The sequence below is a fragment of the Podarcis tiliguerta genome (genome assembly GCF_965153285.1).
Source record: "Podarcis tiliguerta genome assembly, chromosome: 16".
NCBI lineage: Eukaryota > Metazoa > Chordata > Lepidosauria > Squamata > Lacertidae > Podarcis > Podarcis tiliguerta.
The window spans coordinates 20,107,625-20,130,806 of record NC_139549.1 but is presented as its reverse complement, the minus strand read 5'-3'; the positions used below and the strand labels follow the sequence as shown (position 1 = coordinate 20,130,806).

At 48.5% G+C, this 23,182-nt stretch overlaps 1 protein-coding gene across 3 annotated transcripts in view; it reads left to right on the top strand.

Moving 5' to 3' along the window:
- FBXW8 (F-box and WD repeat domain containing 8) overlaps nucleotides 1-23,182 on the top strand; it is a 61,645-nt gene that overhangs the window by 33,359 nt on the left and 5,104 nt on the right. For all 3 annotated transcript variants that reach the window (XM_083417464.1, XM_083417463.1, XM_083417462.1), the window contains 3 exons: nucleotides 6,464-6,660; nucleotides 7,729-7,938; nucleotides 15,910-16,037. In XM_083417464.1, the coding sequence (XP_083273590.1) occupies nucleotides 6,464-6,660; nucleotides 7,729-7,938; nucleotides 15,910-16,037 (535 nt within the window). The remainder of the gene's footprint in view (nucleotides 1-6,463; nucleotides 6,661-7,728; nucleotides 7,939-15,909; nucleotides 16,038-23,182) is intronic.

Sequence of the window (23,182 nt, the reverse complement as noted above, 5' to 3'; positions counted from 1 at the left end):
TGCTCTGTTTTCAAAGCAACCTCAAGGCCTTTATTCCGTGCTTTTCCTCAACCCCTGCTTCCTTTTCTTTTGCGTACGTGTGTGCGCATGCGACCAGCACCGAGAAGCCATCTGGTAGCAATAGGAGGCAGCGCCGTCGGCCTCCTCTGTTGAAGCCACTCTGCAAAACGCGTTCGACACGACACCGTTTTCTCCCTGCTCAGCAGAGCTCAAGCTGCGATGCCCTTGGCAGCCGATCTTCGCGAGGAGCCGTCAAGGCTGCTCCTGCCCCTTCAGAGGAGGCCTTGTTATTCTCACAGCCTGCCAGTCAATGCAGCAAGTTCTGTGGGTCACCTCGCCAATGGCGTCCTTCTGCCCGCATCCACTACAAAACAGGTAGCCAAAGACAATGCACCCTTCAGTTGCCGAAATGGACCTCCATTACCCCCTCGACTGTTGACAGTGCAGGCTTGGGGCTGATGGGAGTTGTAGTCCATCAACATCTGGAGGGTATCAAGTTGGCCACCACTGCAATAAGCTGTTAGCTCAGTTGGGACCTTCTCGTTTGCTTATCCCTGCTCTGCAAGCTAACCCTGGAGAAAAATGGTCAATACAGGGATGGAGCTAAGCGTTTCAAGGAATCAGAATTCCTTGAAGGTTTCCCTCAATTTTTGAGAGGCAAAAACTCAGTAGTAGGAGCAGCAGTTGCGTTTCTTTCGAAGTCAAACAGAAATGAGGGGCAGTGCCAGCAGGGGAGCCAAGAGAAAGAAGCATTGGCAGGTCAGCTGTTTTCATCCTGAGGAACAGGATGAGGAGGCAGTCAAGTCCAACTCTCAGAAGATCTTGCTAAGATCTTTAAGAGGTGAGGAGCTGCCCTTTCTGGATTGGGTTACACTTCTTCTGGAGGAATAGACACTCAGCTCAGATCCATCACTGCCATTGAAAGCACAACTGGCATCATAGAATTGCAGAGTTGCAGAGACTGATGAGAGCCAAAGGTTCCCTCTAGTCCACCTCCCTGCAATTCAGTAATCAAAGCGAATTGATACATGACAATTGGTCATCCACTTTCTAGAGAATTACCGTATTTTTACATGTATAAGACTATATCCACCCCCCAATTTTTTCAATTTTAAATTTGGGGGTTGTCTTATACATAGATTGTGCATATGGGGGGATTTCTTTATTTGGAGTCCCAAAAAATAGGGGTCGTGTTATACACGAAAAAATATGGTAATTTAATTCAGCTTCGGTTATTTGTTCTGTGTTTTATAATGTTAATGATGTTCTAATGATTTTATCATACACCATCACAATATTTTTAGGAGCTGCCAGTTTATAAATATTCTTATAAATAGATGGTGCCTAGGGCTTACATATCAGCTTCAACTGGTGGTTCAGTTGCGATCCTATCTGGATGGTGATAGAACCTGCCTTCAGTTGCATTTTATTCTTCCTCAGAGTCGCTGCCTCTGAGACTTTGGACTCTGGGATTTAGGCAGCTTCAAACGTTCCTTAAGTTCTGGCACTTGTAAGCCTTTTTCTCACCCCACCATGGAACTGCAAGGGGGCTACGCTGTTCAAATCCATGTCATCATCCTCAAAGCTTCCTAGCTTCTGCCATGGGTAGAGACTCAGCCATTAGGGTGAATGGGGCCCTGCCCTGCCCTGCCCTCAGCCAGCCTATACCTGCCTGCTTTCCTACTTAAGACCAGTCCAGTGGGTTGCCTGTCAGCTTCCCCCTCATTCTCCTCTACCTCATTATTGATCTTGTAGAACTCAGCAGGAAATAAGATGAAGACAAAGTAGAATGAGTTGGCTCTGCCTTCTACTGCCTTTGACTCCACCTGCTACTGGCTTTGACTCCGCCTTCTACTGCCTTTGACTCCGCCTTCTACTGGCTTTGACTCCACTTACCACTAGCTCTGGCTTCACTTCCTGTTTGGGCTCCCTGCCTCCCTCCCTCCCAGCCCAAACAGGCACCAGCCACACACCGAAGAAGTGGTGGAATCTCTTCCCAGCTTTGCTGGCTCATCCCTTGTGCTCACCTACCCTCGGAAGCCCAAGGTGGCTTGGCATCCGAATCCACAGTCGTGGCGTTCAATTTCCAAGTGATCAGACTCCTTATTTTCTTTCGCCTTGTTTCCCATTGTCAGCACTGGCTGCCTTCCACTTTGGGGTTTTTTTGTTGTTTTTGTTTTACTCCTCTAATTGCCTTCCACGTTGCCTTTACCCGAAATGAATCAAATCAAAATGCTTTTCCTGGAGCATTAGATAAAGCAGGGGAAGGTTTTCTGGGTAATGAAGCAGATGCTTCTAATGCAGGGGCTGGAAGGTGGGGGGGGGGCCTTGCCAGGGCTCCATCTGCTCCATGCTTGCCTGGGTCTGGCACAGAGCCACAGCCTTGAGGTTTGGGGAGGGGGGAACACTCAGACACTGTTTGCTTTCACCCCCTGCCCTGCACAGGTCTGATTCACACCATGAAAAGTTTTTGTGTTGCCACAGGAAGGTGTGTAGAAACGACCCCCTTTTCGTGGTGGCGCTCATGCAAACAAAGGCAGGGCTCCTCTAGGATTCTTGCAAAGGGTATCTTGCTTTGTCCATGTGCATGTGGAACTGCCTTATGCAGGATCAGACCATCGCTCCATCTAGCTCAGTATTGCCTGCACTGACTGGCAGGGGTTCTCCAGGGCTTCAGAGAAGGGTCCCCTCGCACATTCCCAGGCAGGCAGCAGCTCTCAAGGAGGGTGAAATGTAAGCAGGGCCCTAGAGGAAGCTCCTCAAGCCAGATGGAGATGGCTTCATCCGACCCCTGGACCAGAGCTTCCCCACCCCCTTTTAAAGCAGTCTATAAATGTCAGAAGCAACCTAATGACTGTTGTCTAAAATAACCTCCATAACCACCACCACCATTGCAATGGTGGTTTGGACTTGGGTGGCTTGCTCTCTGCAGGGCTGTAGTCTTGATCATGATGCTCGCAGTGCTCATTTTTTGTTTAACGCGTTTTAAAAAAGTGTTAACTTGTTTTTATGGAGCCGGGGGGGGGGGCAGCTGGTGTTCCATGCTTTTCTTCCTTCCTTTTTTCCCCCTTTTGAAAAACCAGCTTAGCTGTTATTTACCTTTCAAACAATCAACATAATAGCCATTATGCCTCAAAGTAAATTTGGAAAAATCCGACTCGGAGTGCCTTATGGCTCCACTGGGGCAGTTTTAGTTGGGACTCCTTCTCTTTTTTTGGCTCTTTGATGGAAGCCTAATTGCAGTTTTGGCTCTGTTGCACGCAGAACAAGGTGGCTAATTGTTTAGGCAAATAGATTAATTCAAGTATGCATCCCTAATAATAACATAAAGTCAACAACAACCCCAAAATGGCTTCTGTGATGGCTTTTTGCTCCCAGGACAAGGAGTATAAATCTTTCAGAAAGAGTGCCATTAGATAGCTCCCGAGATTACGGGCATTATTTCTCAGTGGGGGAGTGCTTCTAAGGCACCAAAATAATCTTTGCAGAAGTGCACATAAATATGTTTAAAATTTTGTTTGGATGCCGTTTCATTAGCACACTCTTGCTTTGCTTCCTTTGGGATGTGGGGGAGATGTTTGCAATCCATCTGCAGCTGCCTTCTGAGTCTTTCTGCAACCTTCTGGAAGCCAGCATTCTCCCCATTTGTTAAATTCAGATGGGGAAAGGAAATGTTACCAGCTCCGATTCCCCTTGAACTTCTGAAAAGCTGTGCTGGAGAAACATGAAGAGCGAGAGTTTCTTGCTGTGATTGGCCCAGAGTTGCAAACAGAGGGGAAAGGGCATAGCTCAGTGGTAGAGCACCAGCTTTCCATGCAGAAGGTCCCAGGTTCAATCCTTGGCTTGTCCAGGTAGGGCTGGGAGGGACTATTTGTTTGAAATCCCGGAAAGCCGCTGGCAGTCAATGTAGACATTACTGAGCTAAACGGACCATTGGTTTGACAGGGATTAAGGCAGCTTTATGTATTCCTATGCAAAATGGAAGTTGGGTAGCCACCTTGGAGAGCTCCCTGTGGAACAAGGGTCAGGATTCAGCTGCACATGTGGAGCCTTCAACATTTCTTCCTTTTTCTTTATTATTATTTATTTAAAGCTTGGTAGAACAAATAAAAAGGGATGCGGGTGGCGCTGTGGGTTAAACCACAGAGCCTAGGACTTGCCAATCAGAAGGTCGGCGGTTCGAATCCCCGCGACGGTATGAGCTCCCGTTGCTTGGTCCCTGCTCCTGCCCACCTAGCATTTCAAAAGCACGTCAAAGTGCAAGTAGATAAATAGTTACCACTCTGGCAGGAAGGTAAACAGCGTTTCTGTGTGCTGCTCTGGTTCACCAGAAGCGGCTTAGTCATGCTGGTGAATGAGCCAAGCTGTACGCCGGTTCCCTCGGCCAATAAAGCGAGATGAGCGCCGCAACCCCAGAGTCGGCCACGACTGGACCTAATGGTCAGGGGTCCCTTTACCTTTACCTTAGAACAAATAAAAAATACCGTACAAAGATGCACATCAAATACCAAGCTCTTGTGTTAAAAGAAAATAGAGAACTAGAAAAAGAAAAGAAGAAAAACTTCAGACTCTCCATCTATTAGCTTTAAATATATATATAACATTTTTGCCTTTTAATTACATTAAACTCTTCCACTTCCCGTTAACCAATCTTATCCTTTTTTTTTTTCAGTCTTCAAACCCTGATACCACAAGTTCATTTTCCTTATTGCACAGAAAGTCCGTAAGGGGTTTCCAATCATTAATAAATGTCAACAGTGATTTTTCTCTAATTAAGCACATCAACTTCCCCATCTCAGCCAAATCCATTAATTTCAATAACCTTCCATAGTAGGTAATAATGAGTCCTTCCATCCTTGTGCATGTAACAGTCTTGCCACTATAATCATGTATTGCAATAGTTTTCCGTATTATTTTTCTAATTGTGTATCCATAAGCCCCAGCAGAAGCAGCTCTGGTTTCAGTTGGACATTAACCTTCAAAATCTTCTGTACCAATGTATGCATTTGTATCCACTATTTCTTAGCTTTTTTTACACTACCACCAAGTGTGATAAAATGTCCCTTTTTGTTCCTGACATTTCCCACAAACATTTGGAACACTCTTATGCATTCTAGCTAATTTCTCAGGAGTTAGATACCAACGATACATCATATTATAAAAAGTCTCCTTTAAGTCATAGCACAATGTATCTTTTTACCCTTTAGTCCACATGTGTTCCTACTGTTCCACTGGCATATTAGGTAAAGGTAAAGGTACCCCTGCCCGTACGGGCTAGTCTTGCCAGACTCTAGGGTTGTGCGCTCATCTCACTCTAGAGGCCGGGAGCCAGCGCTGTCCGAAGACACTTCCAGGTCACGTGGCCAGCGTGACACGCTGCATCTGGCGAGCCAGCGCAGCACACGGAACGCCGTTTACCTTCCCGCTGGTAAGCGGTCCCTATTTATCTACTTGCACCCGAGGGTGCTTTCGAACTGCTAGGTTGGCAGGCGCTGGGACCGAACAACGGGAGCGCACCCCACCGCGGGGATTCAAACCACCGACCTTTCGATCGGCAAGTCCTAGTTGCTGAGGCTTTAACCCACAGCGCCACCCGCGTCCCACTGGCATATTATAACCATTATTATTTTTTGCCCATTTACTTTGGCTGCTCAGAGTTCCTGACAGCCATTCGCTAAGAGAAGGCAGCTCCACTTCACCACAATTCTCTCTTGGTGGTTCCCCCCCCCATTTCATTCAGGGCATGTCCATGGCTACTGACCGTGCTCCATTGTCTTTGGGCTTTGAGTGATAGGAAGGTGTCCACCCTTAGCTTTTTAAAATATTGTGGGGCTGAGCAGGCTAATACTTCCTTCACCTTTCTCAGCAGCCCTATTTAGGCTTCAGTTTTGCTGGCATTTGCAATAAGCCATGGTTTGACTCCTCATGATGTACAAACATGGCCTTCGTCGGCTTCTGGATGGCTGCATGCCAGGGCGAGTTGCTGTATAGGGAACTGGCTATGTCACTCAGCTATGTTTTTCTTACGTGAAGAAAGCATTTGTGTCTCATGGAATACATTAAGGAGTATATACAGGTCTTAAGTGGCTTCAGTCCTATGCCAATTTATTCCGCTTGGATGTCCTCAAAAGCTTTTCAGCTACTTCTTCTCTTGTGGGTGGTGCTGGTGAGGAGCTTACCTGTCTCTATATCACTGCTTTCTTGTGAAAATCAATAAAAAACCTACTTTCATTTGTATTCAACTGACCGTCAATCAGTTTCATTTGGCAAGCCAGATTCTGCTGGCTGCCCTTGCTGAGATTCAGGTGCCCCCTGAGATCTCGTCAAATGTTAGCGATTACTCCATGGAACGGATCTTGGTTTGATGAACCCTCCAGATGGTTTTGTGGTTGGCAGCATGAATAAAAATGTTCCACCACGGCTACTGATTTTCCATTTTTATTTTTGTTTTTCTGGTGCACAGGGACGATTAAGGTGTGGAGCCTGCTGGTCGGCCGTGACCCGATCCATTGCTTCCAGCACAATCAGAAGATACAAAGCTTGGCCCTTTCGGCTGAAGGGGCGACGATAGCAACCGCATCCGCCTTCCAGGTCAAAGTGGAGAGCGCCAATGACAAGGGCTACTGGGAGACGGCTGCAGAGTTTGAAATCCAGAAACTGGTGAGACTACAGCGACCATCGTCCCTGACCATTGGCCATGCTTGCTGGGGCTGATTGGAGTTGGGAGTCCAAGAATCTGGAGGGCCACCGATTCCCCATCCCACAACCAAAGAGCCCAATTCACCAGATCATTCAGGTTAAGCTCGACCTTGCGCTAAATGTCAGCTACAGATCTGGTGCTCTTCTCTCCCTAATACAGGTTCGGGGGACCCTTTGGCCTTCCTGATGTCAATGGACTACAGGTTCCATCAGACATGGCCATTGGCCATGCTGTCTGGGGGTTAACATGCTCTAGGAATCCAAAATTATATATACATTCATACCTTGGAAGCTGAACGCCTTGCGAGTTGGAACGTTTTGGCTCCCGAAGGCTGCAAACCCAGAAGTGAGTGTTCTGGTTTGTGAATGTTCTTTTGGAACCCAAACGTCTGGCACAGCTTCTGTGGCTTCCGATTGGCTGCAGGAGCTTCCTTCAGCCAATCGGAAGCTGTGCCTTGGTTTCCGAACGTTTTGGAAGCTGAACAAACTTCTGGAACGGATTCCGTTCGGCTTCCAAGGTACCACTGTGTGGAGGGGCACAGAGCTTCCCCATCCTGACGGGTGTGGGGACTTGGTGTCTTGACAAAGGTGGGTTTGTTTTACATCTCTAAACACTGCAGTGGAGAGAAAATGCGGAGACGGGGCAAACCAGCCAGATGGACTGGGCATAAATAATACCATTATTATTATTATTATTATTATTATTATTACATCAGGTCCATTGCTTTGGGTGATTGTTATATGGAGCTCTGGGATGGAAGGAAATTGCCATCTATGCTCATGCCCAGGGGAAAAAAAGGGCCCAAGGAGGAGTTCTTTTATACCATAATTCAGAAGGTGCTCCACCATGGAGTTATGGCTCGTAACAGTGGAAGAAGCCAGTAGACAAATAAAAAGGCAAAACACCAGTTGAATTTTTTGTTGGGGTGGGTGTGTGGGGTCAGCAGAAAGGAAGGGAAGCTGTTAGAGAGAAGATGAGCCCCAAAGCTGAGGTTCTTGCAGTCACTGTAACCCCCTGACCCCTTGCAGGTGGGCTCACTCTGCCTGGTCCCCCGCGTTATGGGCCTCCCTGTGGCCGTAGCCACTGCGGAAGATGTCGTCTATCTGCTGAAGGTTGGGGACTCAGCTAAGGTCCTTCATTCTGTCTACGGTCAGCCTGCCACATGCCTGGACGTCACCTCCAGCGAGGCAGCGTTCGGAGTGAAAGGCTTCGGCTGGTTGATCAACGAGACCAACAAGGTATTTCAACCTTTTGTTCTGCAAAATGTCTTGAGTTGCCCCCTGTATAAGGCATATCAATGGTTGCTCACTCATGATTGACTCTCCTGTATTGCGTGGAAATCTTGCTTATTACTTTTATGCCACAACTAACAACGAATACCATTTACTCTGCCATCTTAACATCGCTGTTGGCAAGAGCTCTCCAGGGCAGGGGTGAGGAACCATTGGCCCTCCAGATGCTTGCTGAACTACAATTCCTATCAGCCCCCAGCAAGCACAACCAGTGTTCAGGGATGATGTAGTTCTCCACACCTGCCCTAGAGACATGAGGTGCAAGTTTTGCCCATCTGCCTGGTGTTGTTGCTGTTTAAAGCTCCGAAATGACTCACTTCGTATGCACCCAGCAAAGTTTCGCCCTAGTTTTGAAGGGAACATGGGAAGCTGCCATCTCCTGAGTCAGACCATTGGTCCATCTAGTTCAGTGCTGTCTACACGGACCGGCAGTGGCTCTCCAGGATTTCAGACAGGAAGATCTTTCCCAGCCCTACCTGGAGATGACGGGAATTGAAACTGGGGCCTTCTCTCTTGCAAAGCAGGTGTGGTGCCACCGAGTATAAGAAATAGCCCCTTGCTGTTCCAGTAGAGGCCAAATGCAGCCCAATATTTGCCCCACCCCACCCTCAGCAACTGCATTATTCCATTGACACAGAGGCCGAGGCTGATTTGTAGCGACAAATGCGCCTCATTTCCTCGCAGAGGGAGCCAGGCCTTTTTGTACAGCTGTAGGCCTCTAGGGGGAACTGTTTGCTTTTTTATAGGAGACACTGTGCTTTCCTTGTGAGACTCTGCAAGCGGCAAGAACTCCTTGGAACCGATTGCATTCCGATTGTGCAGCTGTGTTTGAAAGTGTGTGACATCTAGGGGAATTTAGAAGCTTGCAAAAAATAAATCAATGTTGCAATGCATGTTGTCTGTGTTGGTCAGCCAAAGGATGCTCCTGCCAACACCACAGGTGCCTCATACAGGTGGCAAAGTGTGCATATAAAGATTTCTAAAGATTTCAAGAGGAAATAATAACAGTGGCTCTGTGCACTGTGTCTGATCTCTTCTTACCTTTCCATCTGCGTTTATTTTTTACAGGGACAAAGTAGTTCCCTCAAGCCTAGTTAGAAGGCCAAGGTTTTCCTGATCCTGGGAATTAAGAGTGCCCTTCTTCAGGGATGAGGTTGAGGAATAGGGCTGGATGATATATTTATATATCATCCAAAAGCAGTTTGAAGTCCATATTGCTCTATTGGTTTCATAATTTTTGACCTGGCAATATGTTGCAAATCAAGATGTGTGTTAGGGCTGGGCGATATATCATCTAAAACCGGTTTGAAGTCTATATCGTGATACTGGTTTCATAATTTTTGACCTGGCAATATATTGCAAATCAACATGTCTGTGTCTGTGTGTGTGTGTGTGTTATGCTAAAAATCACGACGCTGGGAAAACTGAAGCCAGCCAATGTCTCTACATAGCTCCATCCTTATTTCAGACATTGCGATAGATTGGTATATCACGATGTGTAGCTGGTGATATATGGCAATATTTAGCTGGTGAGGATGTCACATTGCTATCCTCAAATAACTCCCCATTAAAGCTCAAGTGTCCCCCTTTCCATTGGGGGTACAAGACCCCTGGAGCTGATGGGGCCCCTGTACTTTTCAGCCAAGGTGGCATTTGCCAAGCTGTTGCTCTCTACATATGGCTGGCTGTTGCTGAAGCAACATCAGAGCTTTGCTCCTGTGCAACATTCAGGAGGAGCGCTGGGACAAGGCTGGCGTTGGCATCATAACAAAAGTGCCCTGTCCATGCCCCAAATGGAACCAGAAGAAAGAGCTCCGCGGGAGCCTCCCGAATGGCGCTCTGTGGATTCGGAGTGGTTTCCTAATGTAGGTCTGAGGTCTTTTTGGTGTGCGGTGGCAGATGGTTCGCGAGGGGCATGTATGCTAATGAGGGGGAACGGGGCTGAAGGAACCCAGACGGTTAGGATGTCTCTGACAAGGACACCGGCTTGCTTGGCGTTCCCGCTCCGGCTGACATCACGCCGGAAACTTAATTACGAATGTCTATTATGATAATTATTCCCCAGACGTGAAGGGACTTTGCATGGGTTGATTATGGTGGTCAGGAGGCGATGATCAATCTCCAGGTTGATGCGAGAGACGTATTGCTGCGTTTTGGCCTGTTTTGGAGGGATGGAGCCGTCTCCCCCGCTCAGCAGTCATGTTTCATTTTTGGTTTCCTGGGCCAAGGTGCTGCACTTGGTTGGCAGAAGGACTGGATGAGCAGGCGCCCGCTTGTCGAGACGATGTGCTTCTTTTTGTGCCATAAAAATCACACCAGCCCTTTATTTTACGTTGCTCTGATAACCGATCAAAGACTTGCTGGTTTGCTGATGTGTCTTTTTGCCAGTTGGTTGATATAACTCAGATGCTAAGCTTCTGTGGATGCTGTTTGGAGAACCTAAAAATTTAAATATTGAAAGCTGCCTTTTATTCTTAGAAGAAGCATTTTCTTGTATTGCTCCCCTATCACTGCAGCACAGCAGAACCAAAGCAGCCTCATAGAAATATGTGTGTGTTGTGCCCTTGATTTTCAGCCCCATTGTCTAAAAACTAGTCTCCTTAATTAACTAATTTTGTTATATTTAAGGGATGCTTTAGCTGAGATTCCTGCATTGCAGGCGGTTGGACTAGATGATCCTTGGGGTCCCTTCCAACTCTGCAATACTGTGCTTCTATGATTCACCATGGAGCTGTCCAGTAGATCTCGCTGAATCCCAAGGCTATAAAGTTCACTTTAAAAAGTGAGAAAGTTTCTAGCCCTCATTGTTACTAAGGGAAATAGATACTGATCTTTAATAACATAATTTATAGTCCTTTGGATATATTCTAAAACAGTAGTTCCTTAAATCTCCCTGCCCACCTCCCTGCAGAACCACTTGAAAGTTGCTGGGGGTCTCTTGCTGGACCACTTAATGGTTTTTCTGCCTGCTAGATCCTGGCTGATTTTAATATGCATTTTTAATCACTTATTTTGTTTCTTAGATATTATAGTTTACTCTGTTGCCTCTGAATCCCATGGAATTCAAAGTGCAATACAATGAAAGAAATAAAAGAAGTAATGAAAATGCAATCGAAAACCAATATGTATATTTAGTGCGCCTTCGATCACAAATCCACGGACATGCTACATGAATCCCGTGGGCTGCTGGGGGTCCACAGACCCCAGTTTGGGAACGCCTGCTCTAAACGCAGCAGAGCAAGTCCCTGAGCTTGTAGTCCTTGTTTCGCCGCTCGCATCTCAGTGAGAGAAATGACCACGGCGTTGGGCGACTGCTCTCTCCCCACTTTGCCTTTGTCCAAAGGTTAAATGAGTTTCGCAGCCTCCTTCCTTGCCTCCGGCAGACATCTGTCCGCATCTTAACCCCAGCCTGGCTCGGTCGCCCACTCCGCTTGGCAAGGCAGCACGCAGGGAAACGAGGTCCAGGGCAGAAGCAGCAGGAGCTGCAGGTGCTTTGGCAAAATTCACCACCGACATCCGGGCTGACTCCTGGCTCGGTTTGGCGGTGGCAGCTTTGACTCTCTCTCTCTCACCCTCTTTTTCAAACTTTAAAAAGGAAAGGGGGGAAAAACCCCCAGGAAACCTGAGTGTTTTTGTTTTGAAAATAGCATCTCTGTTAATTTGCACGGAGGTGCTGCGAAGAATTATCATTGCACCGTGAGCATCTAGCCTTGCCGTAGGCTGGGAAGGCGGACTGCCGCTTCGCCTGATTTCCCCAGGTGGCCTCCTCTGAGCGGTCGGCAGGTATGCTCGGCCCCTGAGTGAGAAGAGAGTGTGTATGTGTACGGAAAGTCACTTTTGGGATGGCATGGAAGTTGATGTGCGTCCCTCCCCGCCGCGCCGCCCGCGTGATCCTCGATGAGGTAGCATTCCCTGCGCTAGAACGCTGACTCCCCCCTGGCACAGAGCCGCAAGATAGTCTGGCTGGCCGGCTGTCAAAAAATTACATCATGTTGGAGTAAACTGCTTTTAAATCAAACATCCATTATTCATACATATTAACTGCTTTATGCCCTCTTTTTTTATTATTCCACACACACCTCTCGTCCGTCCCCCCCTCCACTCCATGTAACAGCTTCTTCTGGGTAGGCTTACTGTTTCCCACCCCCAATTTTCTCTCTCTCGTTGATCTTGGTCTTTCGAATATTAGCTCATCTGTAATCTTATAATCAAACAAATCACCTTATCTCCAAGCTGTGTGTGTGTGTGTGTTTAGCCAGCCGATGTGATGATTAGCCACACACACTGCATGGGGCTGACGCAGGTTGGAGTCCAATATCACCAGGAAGGCCGCAGGAATAAGCCCCCAATAATGCTGGATGTGCACTTAAGCCACAATCACTTGGCCCATTCAAAGCACTCTTCTACGGCTTTCATAGTCACAGCTCTCGTCCCCGTCCCCCCCAGCAGAATAGGATCCTGGGAACTGTAGTTTAAGGGTCCTGGCAATTGTAGCTCTGTGAGGGGCAGCCTAAAGTTCCCAAGATTCTTTGTGGGGAGCCAAGGCTGTTAAAATGGAATAAGAACATAAGACAAATCCTGCTGGATCAGGCCAGTGACCTGTCTAGTCCAGCATCCTGTTCTCACAGCGGCCAACCAGATGCCTGTGCGAAACTGGCAAGCAGGATTCAAGCACAAGAGCCCTCTCCCCTCCTGTGGTTTCCAGCAATCAGTATTCAGAAGCATTTCTGCCTCCAGCCATGGAGACAGAGCATAGCCATTGTGGCTGATAGCCATCAATAGCCTTCACCTCCATGAATTTGCCCAGTCCTCTCTTAAAACCACCCAGATTGGTGGCCATCACTGCCTCCTGGGGAAGTGAGTTCCCTAGTTTAACATTGCACTGCATGAAAAAGTCTTGTCTTTTATCTGCCCTGAATAAATGTACCTTTAACTCAGGCTTCCTCAACCTCGGCCCTTCAGATGTTTTGAGACTACATTTCCCATCATCCCTGACCACTGGTCCTGCCAGCTAGGGTTCATGGGAGTTGTAGGCCAAAAACATCTGGAGGGCCGAGGTTGAGGAAGCCTGCTTTAACTGTTTGCATGGCTGCGGCCTTAGTTATTGAGCCAACGCCGCTGTCCCCATCCTGGTGCCCTCTAAATGTTACCAAACTACATCTCTCATCATCCCTGGCCATTGGCCATGCTGGCTTGGGTTGATAGGAGCCGGAATCCCCCAGAAACTGAAGGGCCGCGGGTTCCCCATCTCTGGATTAAAGCCCGTATCTGCTTATCCCCTAAATTGCATTTGTCCCCCTTTCCCTGCATCTCTCTCCCCACGCACCCCAACCCTTGCTGACCCGCCCCACAGTCCAACAAAGGCCAAAGGTCTCAGCTCGCCCAACTTGTGTCATGGTGAGGTGGCATTAGACTAATGCGTTGCCTGAACAAAAGGGAAAGCCAGGGCATAAATAATTGATTTTGCTCTCCTGTAACAACCGGCGAAAATGAAGTCCCATTTGCTCAGCCTTATTAAAAGAGCGAGAGAGGGGGGGCGAGGCGGTAAAGGTCGTTAAGGGACTTGTAACGCGGAGCAGAACCCGCCCGCGAAATGGATGCTGCGCTTTGCTAATCTCCCAGGGCTTTAACTCAAAGTCGCGGCGAAGGCCGTCTTAAGGCGTTTGGGGCGCGTTGAATTATTCAGCGTTTGGGGAGATCAGTCCCCCCTTCAGGTCCAGAAGCTTTTTGATTTCTGGTGGTAAACTGGGATGCCTTTGTTTGTTTGGTACGCGCGTTCCTGGCTGAGCCCTCGGTTCTGAAATTGAAAGGTTCCCTGTGAACCTGCCTTCAATCTTGTTGAGTCGCTGCTTCTGCCATCTTAGAACTTCAGACTGAGATGGGTGCCTCCTTGGCACCCAGCGCTTGTGGCTCTCAGCAAATTTGTCAACAGGATCAAACCTAACTAGCCCCAGCTGACTTTCTCCCTCTTTAGCCAGAGTGCAGAACTGCCAGTCCACGTGTTGGATATGGCTCCGGGGACCTCTTTGTCTGACCTTTGGCCTCTGCTCCTCACTTCTCCCCTGTGCCATAATTAATGCTTCTCTTGAAGCTAATAGGAGGTGTTTTTTAATTGTCTAAATGGTTTAATGGGAGACCATTTATGGGGGAGTCACAGCTGGGGAGGAAAGGGTTAGCATTGGACATCTAATGAGTCTAGATGTTGGGGACTGTCAGCAGGGCCTTCTTGGTGGTGGTACCCTCTTGATTGAACACGCTTCCCCTGCATGTTAGGCTGCCGCCCTCACTGATTGATTTCGGAGCCATATGAAGATGCTTTTCTGCAATGTTTGAAGATCAGCCTTGATTTTTTTCAACAGATGGCAAAACATGTCTTTGTATGCATAGGTGATATTAGATGTGCGTGCTGTGATCCTCCCTTAGGACTGTTTTACAGTTAATAATAAAGGGATATAAATGTCTTCTTCTTTTTCTTCCTCCTATTTTTATTTGATTGCAATATATAAGTATCGGTATCTACTTGTATAGGTATACACCTACCCATGTATAAGTATGCTTAATTCATTTTTAACGCATAAAAATACATTAAAGCCAAGCAAGCAAGTGAAATCAATCACGGAAATGAGAGACCTTGGGTTGTAGCCAACTAAGGCCTACTCAGAGGAGACCCATTGGAATTAACCAGCCTAAGTAAGTCAGGTTCATTAATTCAGTGGGTCTGCTCTGGCAACCATTAACATTGGATACAACCCTCTCAATATCTGAGCTATAAATTGTTTCCGTGTATAAGACTAGGTTTTTTTCTTTAAAAAATATGTTTAAAATTGGGGGTTGTCTTATACACGGATACAATTCCCCCCATTTTCTTAATTTGGAGTCCCCAAAAACAGGGGGTGTCTTATACACAGAAAAATACGGTATATGGCTAGATATTTTCTCACGTCTTAGGTTGACTCCTTTATCTCACTCTTGCAAGGTTAGTTAGTTTTATCATATGAGCCAATTAGCCAATTCCCATAGTCTCCCATTCCAATCTTCTAACACAGGGATAGCACTCCATTATAGCATTTTGCTGTAGGAGCAGCTGTTAGCAAACACATTATCAATTCTGCAAAACCAGATCCTCAACATATCCAAATAATACTGTGTATGGTTGTGCCGGCAATTCAGCCCCTGTTATAAGTTAAATTTAATTTCTCATTGGGGAAGTGTTGTAACTTAGTGATAGGGAATCTGCTTTGCATGCAGAAGGTCCCTGGCTCAGGGTGGCCTCAGCTTTCAATGTTATATATTCCCCCAATATTGTTAATTTTAAGAGATAACAAGTCTATAGTTGCTGGAAGGGCACAAAGAGGAAAGGAACCTCCTGGGGGAGAGGAACCAGTCCTAACTCCTGGTTTTTCTTAATCAGAGAGACAGATTCTTAATCATAGAATTGTAGAGTTGGAAGAGACCATGATGGCCATCTAGTCTAACCCCCCGTAATGCAGGAATCTTTCACTCAACCTGGGGCTCAAACCCATGACCCTGAGATTAAGAGTCTCATGCTCTACCGAGCCATCTCACTTAGGACTAGGGAACCTTCTCTGGCCTTATCTCCCCCACCCCTCAAGGCCCTGGAGGGTGCAGTCTTGCTTGCTGCAGGGGTCTGCTTGGTCACCACAATCCTTGCAGGGAATGCACTGGCAGAGCAGACCCCAGCAGAATTGAACTCCACCCTCCCACCCCTTGGTTGACATCACCCAGTGATGTCACCTAATGGATAGGTAGGTTTGGCGGGGGGAGGGAATAGCTATGCAGGCCACTTTGGACCCCCTGGCAGGCGAAGACTGGCCTGCAAGGCCAGAAGATCCCCACCCTTTCCCCTAACCCTTGGTTGACCATCTGCATTCCCATGGTGTGTGTTTTTCCCCCCAGATCCTTCTCTACAACTTGGAAACGGGACAGTGCACAGCGCAGCTCGGAAGCTCCTTGGGGGACTTCTCCTGTGTCAATCTCCGGGACAGCCCTCCCTCCCTGCTGGTGGCTGGGAACAAGGACAGAAGGTACACCCAAGGAGGTGGGGCAGGGGACCCCACACGGCACACGCTGAGCTGTGTGCGGCCCATTTGGTCAGGTTAGCTTTATCAAACTTTTAATTTTGCTTCCCACACATAAAAAGGGTTGCCTCCAACGCTAGTCCTACTCAAAGACCCGTTGAAAATTAACGGGCGAGGCTCACTTAGGCCCATTCATGTCGATGGATTTACTCTGAGTAGGACTAACACTGTATACAACCCAAACGTCCCGAATCGATTTGTGAGAATAGTAAAGGTAAAGGGACCTCTGACCATCAGGTCCAGTCGTGGCCGACTCTGGAGTTGCGGCGCTCATCTCGCTTTACTGGCTGAGGGAGCTGGCATACAGCTTCCAGGTCATGTGGCCAGCATGACTAAGCCGTTTCTGGCGAACCAGAGCAGCGCACGGAAACGCCATTTACCTTCCCACCGGAGCGGTACCTATTTATCTACTTGCACTTTGACGTGCTTTCGAACTGCTAGGTTGGCAGGAGCTGGGATCTAGCACCGGGAGCTCAGCCCGTTGCAGGGGTTCGAACCGCCGACCTTCGGCAAGCCCTAGGCTCTGTGGTTTAACCCACAGCACCACCCGTGTCCCGCATGAATCCAGTAAATAAATATATATATATCAGAAACAGAATAAAAACATTCAATGGTGAATACCACCCAGATGCCCAGGAAACAAAAAATGTATTTGCCTGGTGCCTAGGACAAAAAGAGAGTAGGTACCAGGCAGGCTTCCTGAGGCACAGCATTCCATTGACTTGGGGCTACTACAGAAAAGGCCATGTTCAACCTCCAGACTTCCCTTATAGGTGGCATGCAGAGAAGGGCCTTAGATGAACTGGGCAGGTTGCTAAGGGGAAAGGCAGTTTGTCCTGGGCCCCCAAACCTGTCATGCTGCTCTGAACCACAGTGCACCCAGTAACACGAATCAACCAGTCTGGTGGACTCTTGCATGTGGACTGCGGCAGGGAGGCGCCATCTTGTAATTTTCATCCGGTACCAAAACACAGGAAGCTGCTTTACACTGAGTCAGACCCTTGGTCCATCTAGCTCAGTATTGTCTACACTACTTTCTACTTTCAGAATTAAAAACTGACAGTCATCTACCCTTGTTTTGGGGGGGGGGGGGCGTTCAGCTCAAAGTTGTTGAGTGCTTTTTTTAGGGAGGTGAAAAGCCCTGTTTTTTTACTCACTCACAAATGGATCAAAACAGCAGCACAGAGAAAGCTCCGTCTTCCCTTCCAGAGATCATACAACAATGGAGGGCGTGGCGAGGGGGTGGGGCAGGAGTCAGTTTTAATGACGCTAAGGAAAGGGATCCAAGATCGACCACGATCTAGCAAAACCTCTCAGGGATCTACCAGTAGATTGCGATCGGCCTGTTGGGCATCCCTGGTCTACACTGACTGGCAGCAGCTCTTGGGGGGATTTCAGGCAGGAGTATTTCCCAGCCCTGCCTGAGGATGCCGTTGGGGATTGATTCTCTGCCACCGAGGTACAACACCTTCCCAAATGTCTTGGGCCGCCTGGATCTTGGCACCCCACCCCAAACGTGGCTGTACCTTTGTAGCAGCTTACCTGTCGCCTTTCACGGAATTGCACTACACACCAGAGGCAAGAGTCTGCATAAACTTTTCAGAAAATCAGACGCAATATTAGGTCATGGCTGGACAGCACACCTCGCTTTGCTTTGTTCTGTCCTGTCGTTGTTTTGCAAGCTCTGTGGGAAGAGTCCCTCCTTTACTCCTCTTCTCCCCCCCCCCCCAAAAAATAATATATTTTTAAAAGCCATTTGGTGGACACAGTTGGTGTACTGCCCAGCGAGGCCTCTTGGAACGAGGTCCTCCTCTTTCCTGCGGACACTCGTGAAAAAAAAAGGAGAAGGAAATGAGTTTGGCATTTTAAACCTCACTTCCTGAAATTTTGAAGTAGGGAAATAACCTAAGGGAGAATTGCACGTGCCAAAAAGAGAACCCACCCCCACCCCCTCGGCATCACCGCCACCAAACAGTGGCAGTCATATAGGTTGGGTTGCAGTTGATGTCTCTCAGGTGGCCAAAACAAAAAAGGATTTTCACGTGAATGAATTCCAGATCCTATTTAGCTGATTTGCGGCTCCCCACCCGTTTATCTCCTCATCTTGGCCAGTCTTACGTCTCTCCCCCCCCCGTCCCCCCCCCCACCGCTCAGTGTCTGTTGGCAGACATTGAAGCGCTCAGAGTCATCAGCGTGAAAAGATTAGAGTGCTTTTTCAAAAAACCCCAACCCCACGTCTCTCCACATCCAATTTTTAGATTCCCCCTCCTCCCCGCCACCTTTTCTTTTTCTTTTTTTTGGGGGGGGGGGAAGAGACGGGGTGTTAATTATTTAAATGGTCCAGCACACCGCACCAAAGGGATGTCGCACGGTGGCCAAAGGCCAGCTGGGTAATAGCTGCCTGCTCTTCCCTTCTCCCCTTCTCACACACCTGTCTCCCTCCCTGTACCCTGCTCCCCCCCCCCCCCCGCATCAGGCCTCAGGTGGCACTTTGGTCCGGGATCAGATTCAAAGGCATGTCGTTTCCCCTTTCTGGATTTTCAGAGCCTAACTGCCTTCTGCAGGAGCTAGTTCCATCATTCAGCTTTATGCTGGGTGAAGAAGTGCTTTTTCAAATCGATTCTGAGTACAGGCGTACCTCGGAAGTCAAAGGGAATCCGCTCTGGAAGACCATTCAACTTCCAAAACATTCGGAAACTAAGGAAGCTCCTGCAGCCAATCGGAACTCCCGTCTGTCATTTGGGTTCCAAAGAATGGCAGCAAACCGGAACACTCACTTCCAGGTTTGCGGCGTTCAGGAGATCCAAAATGTCACAAGGCGTTCGACTTCCGAGGTACGACTATCTCTATCTATCTATCTATCTATCTATCTAAGTGTATAATGAAGGCGCCAGGTGAACCTCCCTGGCGAGAACATTTCACAAATGGGCAGCCACCGTACAAAAGGTTCTCGTGTTACCACTTTCCAGACCTCTCGTGGAGGAGGCACATGAAGAAGAACACAAGTTCTTGTGTTAGGAGAGTCGGGGGGGGGTGTTAGGAGAGTGTTAGGAGAGTCGGGGTGGTGGTGGTGGTAAGGACAGAAACTTTCCTCTACCTTCTTTCTCCATGCTGTACATAATTTCTTTTACACTTCCTTCGTGTCACCTTTTGCTCTCCTTTCCTCCAAACACAGGGTCAAGTGGTTTTGTGTAGCTGTAAAGCACCATCTCCTGTGCACTGGAGGAGGAGGGTTTAAATTTATTCCCCACCCTTCTTCCCAAAGAAACTCATGGCAGGAAACACATCAGGGATAAAGCAACACAATTAAAAATGGAAACATATTTAAGCACTTAGCCTCTCTCCAGCTTCTGGGAGTTATCGGACGTTGTCCATACAGTGGTACCTTGGGTTAAGTACTTAATTCGTTCTGGAGGTCCGTTCTTAACCTGAAACTGTTCTTAACCTGAAGACCACTTTAGCTAATGGGGCCTCCTGCTGCCTCCGCACCACCACTGCACCATTTCTGTTCTCATCCTGAAGCAAAGTTCTTACCCTGAGGTACTATTTCTGGGTTAGCGGAGTCTGTAACCTGAAGCGTCTGTAACCCAAGGTGCCACTGTACTTCCAAGCCTCTCCCCATGGGCCTGAGGACTAGATACTTGCTTCATTTCATTTAAATTTATATTTATTCCATGCACACAATTCAGAGCAGCGTGCATGTTTCTTTCTTCCCCCTTTTGCCCTCACAACCACCTTGTGAACCAGGGGGATCAGTGAGGATGGGGTTTGGGCCAGTTTTCCTTTAAGCATGGGCCCTGTGAACCTGTTTAGTGTTGCAGGAATTTTCCTTAGTTTGTTTTCGAGGAACGGGTATGCCATAGTGGGGGTTTTTCTGGTTTTATCTATCTCCAAGTGCACCCATTGTTCCGTTTCACCTTCCAGGATGTGTAGGATTATGTGGTGCACTTGGTTGGCGATATAGCGTAGTTCTATGTTTTCTAACACACAGTCGTTAATAAAAACTAATTTAAAAAACAGCAGCAGCAACCCTGTGAGGTAGGTTAAGTGACAGGTAGTAACTGCCTAAAGATCACCCAGTGAGCTTCATAGCTGGGGGGGGGGGGGAGAGAAGACAGCACCTGAGATTCCCAGGTGCCTAAATCCTAAACCCAGCTCCCGAATTCCATCCTTTTCAAGGTTTGATCATTGCGGAACCACAATGCTCTGGCATCAGTAGCCAGAGCCTGGGAGATGGAGTTGGTAAGACATCCCCGCCGCACAAAAGCAACAACAACTCGAAAAGTGTCTTTTGCCCCCCCCCCCCCCCGCCCCGCCCCCGGGAACGGATGCCTGGAAGCCGGGTCTTTGCAAATGAAACCACGACGACTCAGCCAGGGCTCGGGAGATGGAAGGCGGCCTGATTATCATATGCGACGCCGGCGGGCAGCTCGCCAGGCCACACGCTGTCATGGACGGGGGCTTGGAAGCAGCGCTTCGGTTTCGCCCAGTGCCGAGCTCTGCGCAGCCCCCCACCCAGGCAAGCGGAAGAGCGGGAGACAGGCTTTGTTTACTCCATCTGTGGATGCTCTGACAAGCGGCAGCGGAGGTGTTGCGCGTGGCCCAGCCTGCCTGAGCACGCTCATTTCCCTTCTCCAGCCTGTCAGATGGATGCCACCCGGTCGGAAGCCTTTGTCCTCCTTTTTGTTCTAATTGTCGGAACGGAGCTATTCCCAGGCTCCTGCCGAGCGGTTTCATTAGAGAAGGGCAATGCGGGGAGGAGGGAGGGAAGCAGGGGAAGCTTTGGATTTGTTTTTTTTGGAACAGCCTCCAGATCGGAGCAGGGATCCTGAACAATGGAAGTGCTGGCACAGGGAGTGTCCTCCTGTCATCCGCTCGGGCCTCCCAGCTTCCGCAGTTCATCATTTCCCAAGGATTAGCTTCCATTCCTTTTCCAGCAGCCTCTGTGGCGGTTCCCGCTCTACTCTCTGGGCTCTGTCGTTGTTACACACACACACACACCCTTTTGGCAATCTGCAATGATTTCATCTTCAGCAGTTTTGGATGATCAAACTGCTAAGCCCTACCTCCTGCATCCATCCACTTGCTCAACTCTTGGACAGCCTCTTTGAGCCCAGCAGTGGGACACCTCAGGCTGAGAGGCAGCCCTCCCAGCCTCTCTGCCTCCCCAGGCCGCACCCCTGACTCACTCCACGTCACACCTTCCTTGGATGTTTTTGCTAGGCTGCGGTGTATATTCATAACGCCCCTCACTTCCCTAGAGGAAGCACAGAGAGAGGGGTTCACAATAACTTCTTCCATCTCTGTTCCGGGGACCTCTAGGTTAGATTACTGCAACACGTTATAGGTAAATAATGTGAGCTACCTTCCCGCCAGAGCAGTACCTATTTATCTACTTACACATCGCGCTTTTGAACTGCTAGGTTGGCAGGAGCCGGGACTGAGCAACGGGAGCTCACCCCGTTGCGGGGATTCGAACCGCCGATCTTCTGATCGGCAAGTCCTAGGCTCTGTTGTTTAGACAGCAGCATCACCCGCGTCTCTAAAGATGGTTGGAGAAACTTCAGCTGGTGCAGAATTCAGCGGCCAGCTTGCTCATCAGGGCAAGATGGTTTCAACATATTACACCGTCCAATTCTGGGCCGTCCAATGAAGCTGAAAGATTCAGGACAGACAGAAGAAATAACTTCTTCCCCTAGTGCAGACTTAAATGGTGGAATTTGGGCTCCCTCAGGAGGCAGTGATGATTGCCACCAACTTGGATGGCTTTAAAAGAGGATTAGACAAACCCACAGAAGAGAAGGCCATCCGTGGCCACTAGCCACAACGGCTGTGTTCTGCCTCCATTGCCGGAGGCCATGCGCCATATGACTGCCAGCAGCTGATATTCAAAGTGGGGGGAGCACTCAGGTCCTGCTTGCAGGCCTCCCATGTGGCATCTGGTTGGCCGCTGTGAGAACAGGATGTTGGACTAGATGGGCCATTGGCTTGATCCAGCAAAACTCTTCTTAAGTTTTTTTAAGGGGTTTAGACAAATTCATAGAGACATCTGAAGGCAGCCCTGTATAGGGAAGCCTTTTAATGTTTTATTGTGTTTTTCTGTACAGTGGTACCTCGGGTTAAGAACTTAATTTGTTCTGGAGGTCCGTTCTTAACCTGAAGCACCACTTTAGCTAATGGGGCCTCCCACTGCCGCCGCACCACCACCGCACGATTTCTGTTCTCATCCTGAAGCAAAGTTCTTAACCCAAGGTACTACTTCTGGGTTAGAGGAGTCTGTAACCTGAAGTGCCTGTAACCTGAAGCATCTGTAACCTGAGGTACCACTGTATGTTGGAAGCCACCCAGAATGACTGGGGAAACGCAGTCAGATGGGTGGGGAACATATAACAATAATAATAATTGGAGCAGCCGTCCCCAAACCATTTCCCCCCACTTAAAAATTGCTGAGGTTGTTGACGGATTCTTCTGCCTCTTGTAGCAATTGTCATGCGCTGTCCTAGGTGCTACATGATTTTTAATTGCAGATGTGCTGCGGACCACCTGGAATCCCTCCCATAGCAGCTAATGCTATCAATGGTGATTCTGGGTTCTACTTCTACTTTCAGAGGCAACATGTTGCTGAATGCCAGTTGCTGCGAATCAGGAGCCGAGAGCACTGTTGCACTCATGCCCTGCTTTGTGAGCTTCCCATGGGCATCTGGTTGGCCACTAGATGAGCCACTGGCCTGGTCCGGCAGGGCTCTTTCCCATGTTCTTATGTATAAACATCCATTTCATTTACGGCATTTCTATCCCACCTTTTTCCTCCAAGGAGCTCAGGGTTGTGTACATGGCTCTCTCCTTCCTCAGTTAATCCCCACAATAATAACCCTGCGAGGTGGGTCAGGCTTTGTGGCCGACTTGGGGATTCGAACCCTGCTCTCCCAGGTCTTAATTCTGGCACTCTAACCGCTGCACCACACTGCCTCTCATAGATGGCTCAACTAGTGAGAGAGGCTGGCTGTCGGCACGTATGGAATCTAACGTGGTTCCAAGTAGATCTTGCTGGAACCATCTCTTCTGGGGTTGTGCCAGTGACACGAGACTTG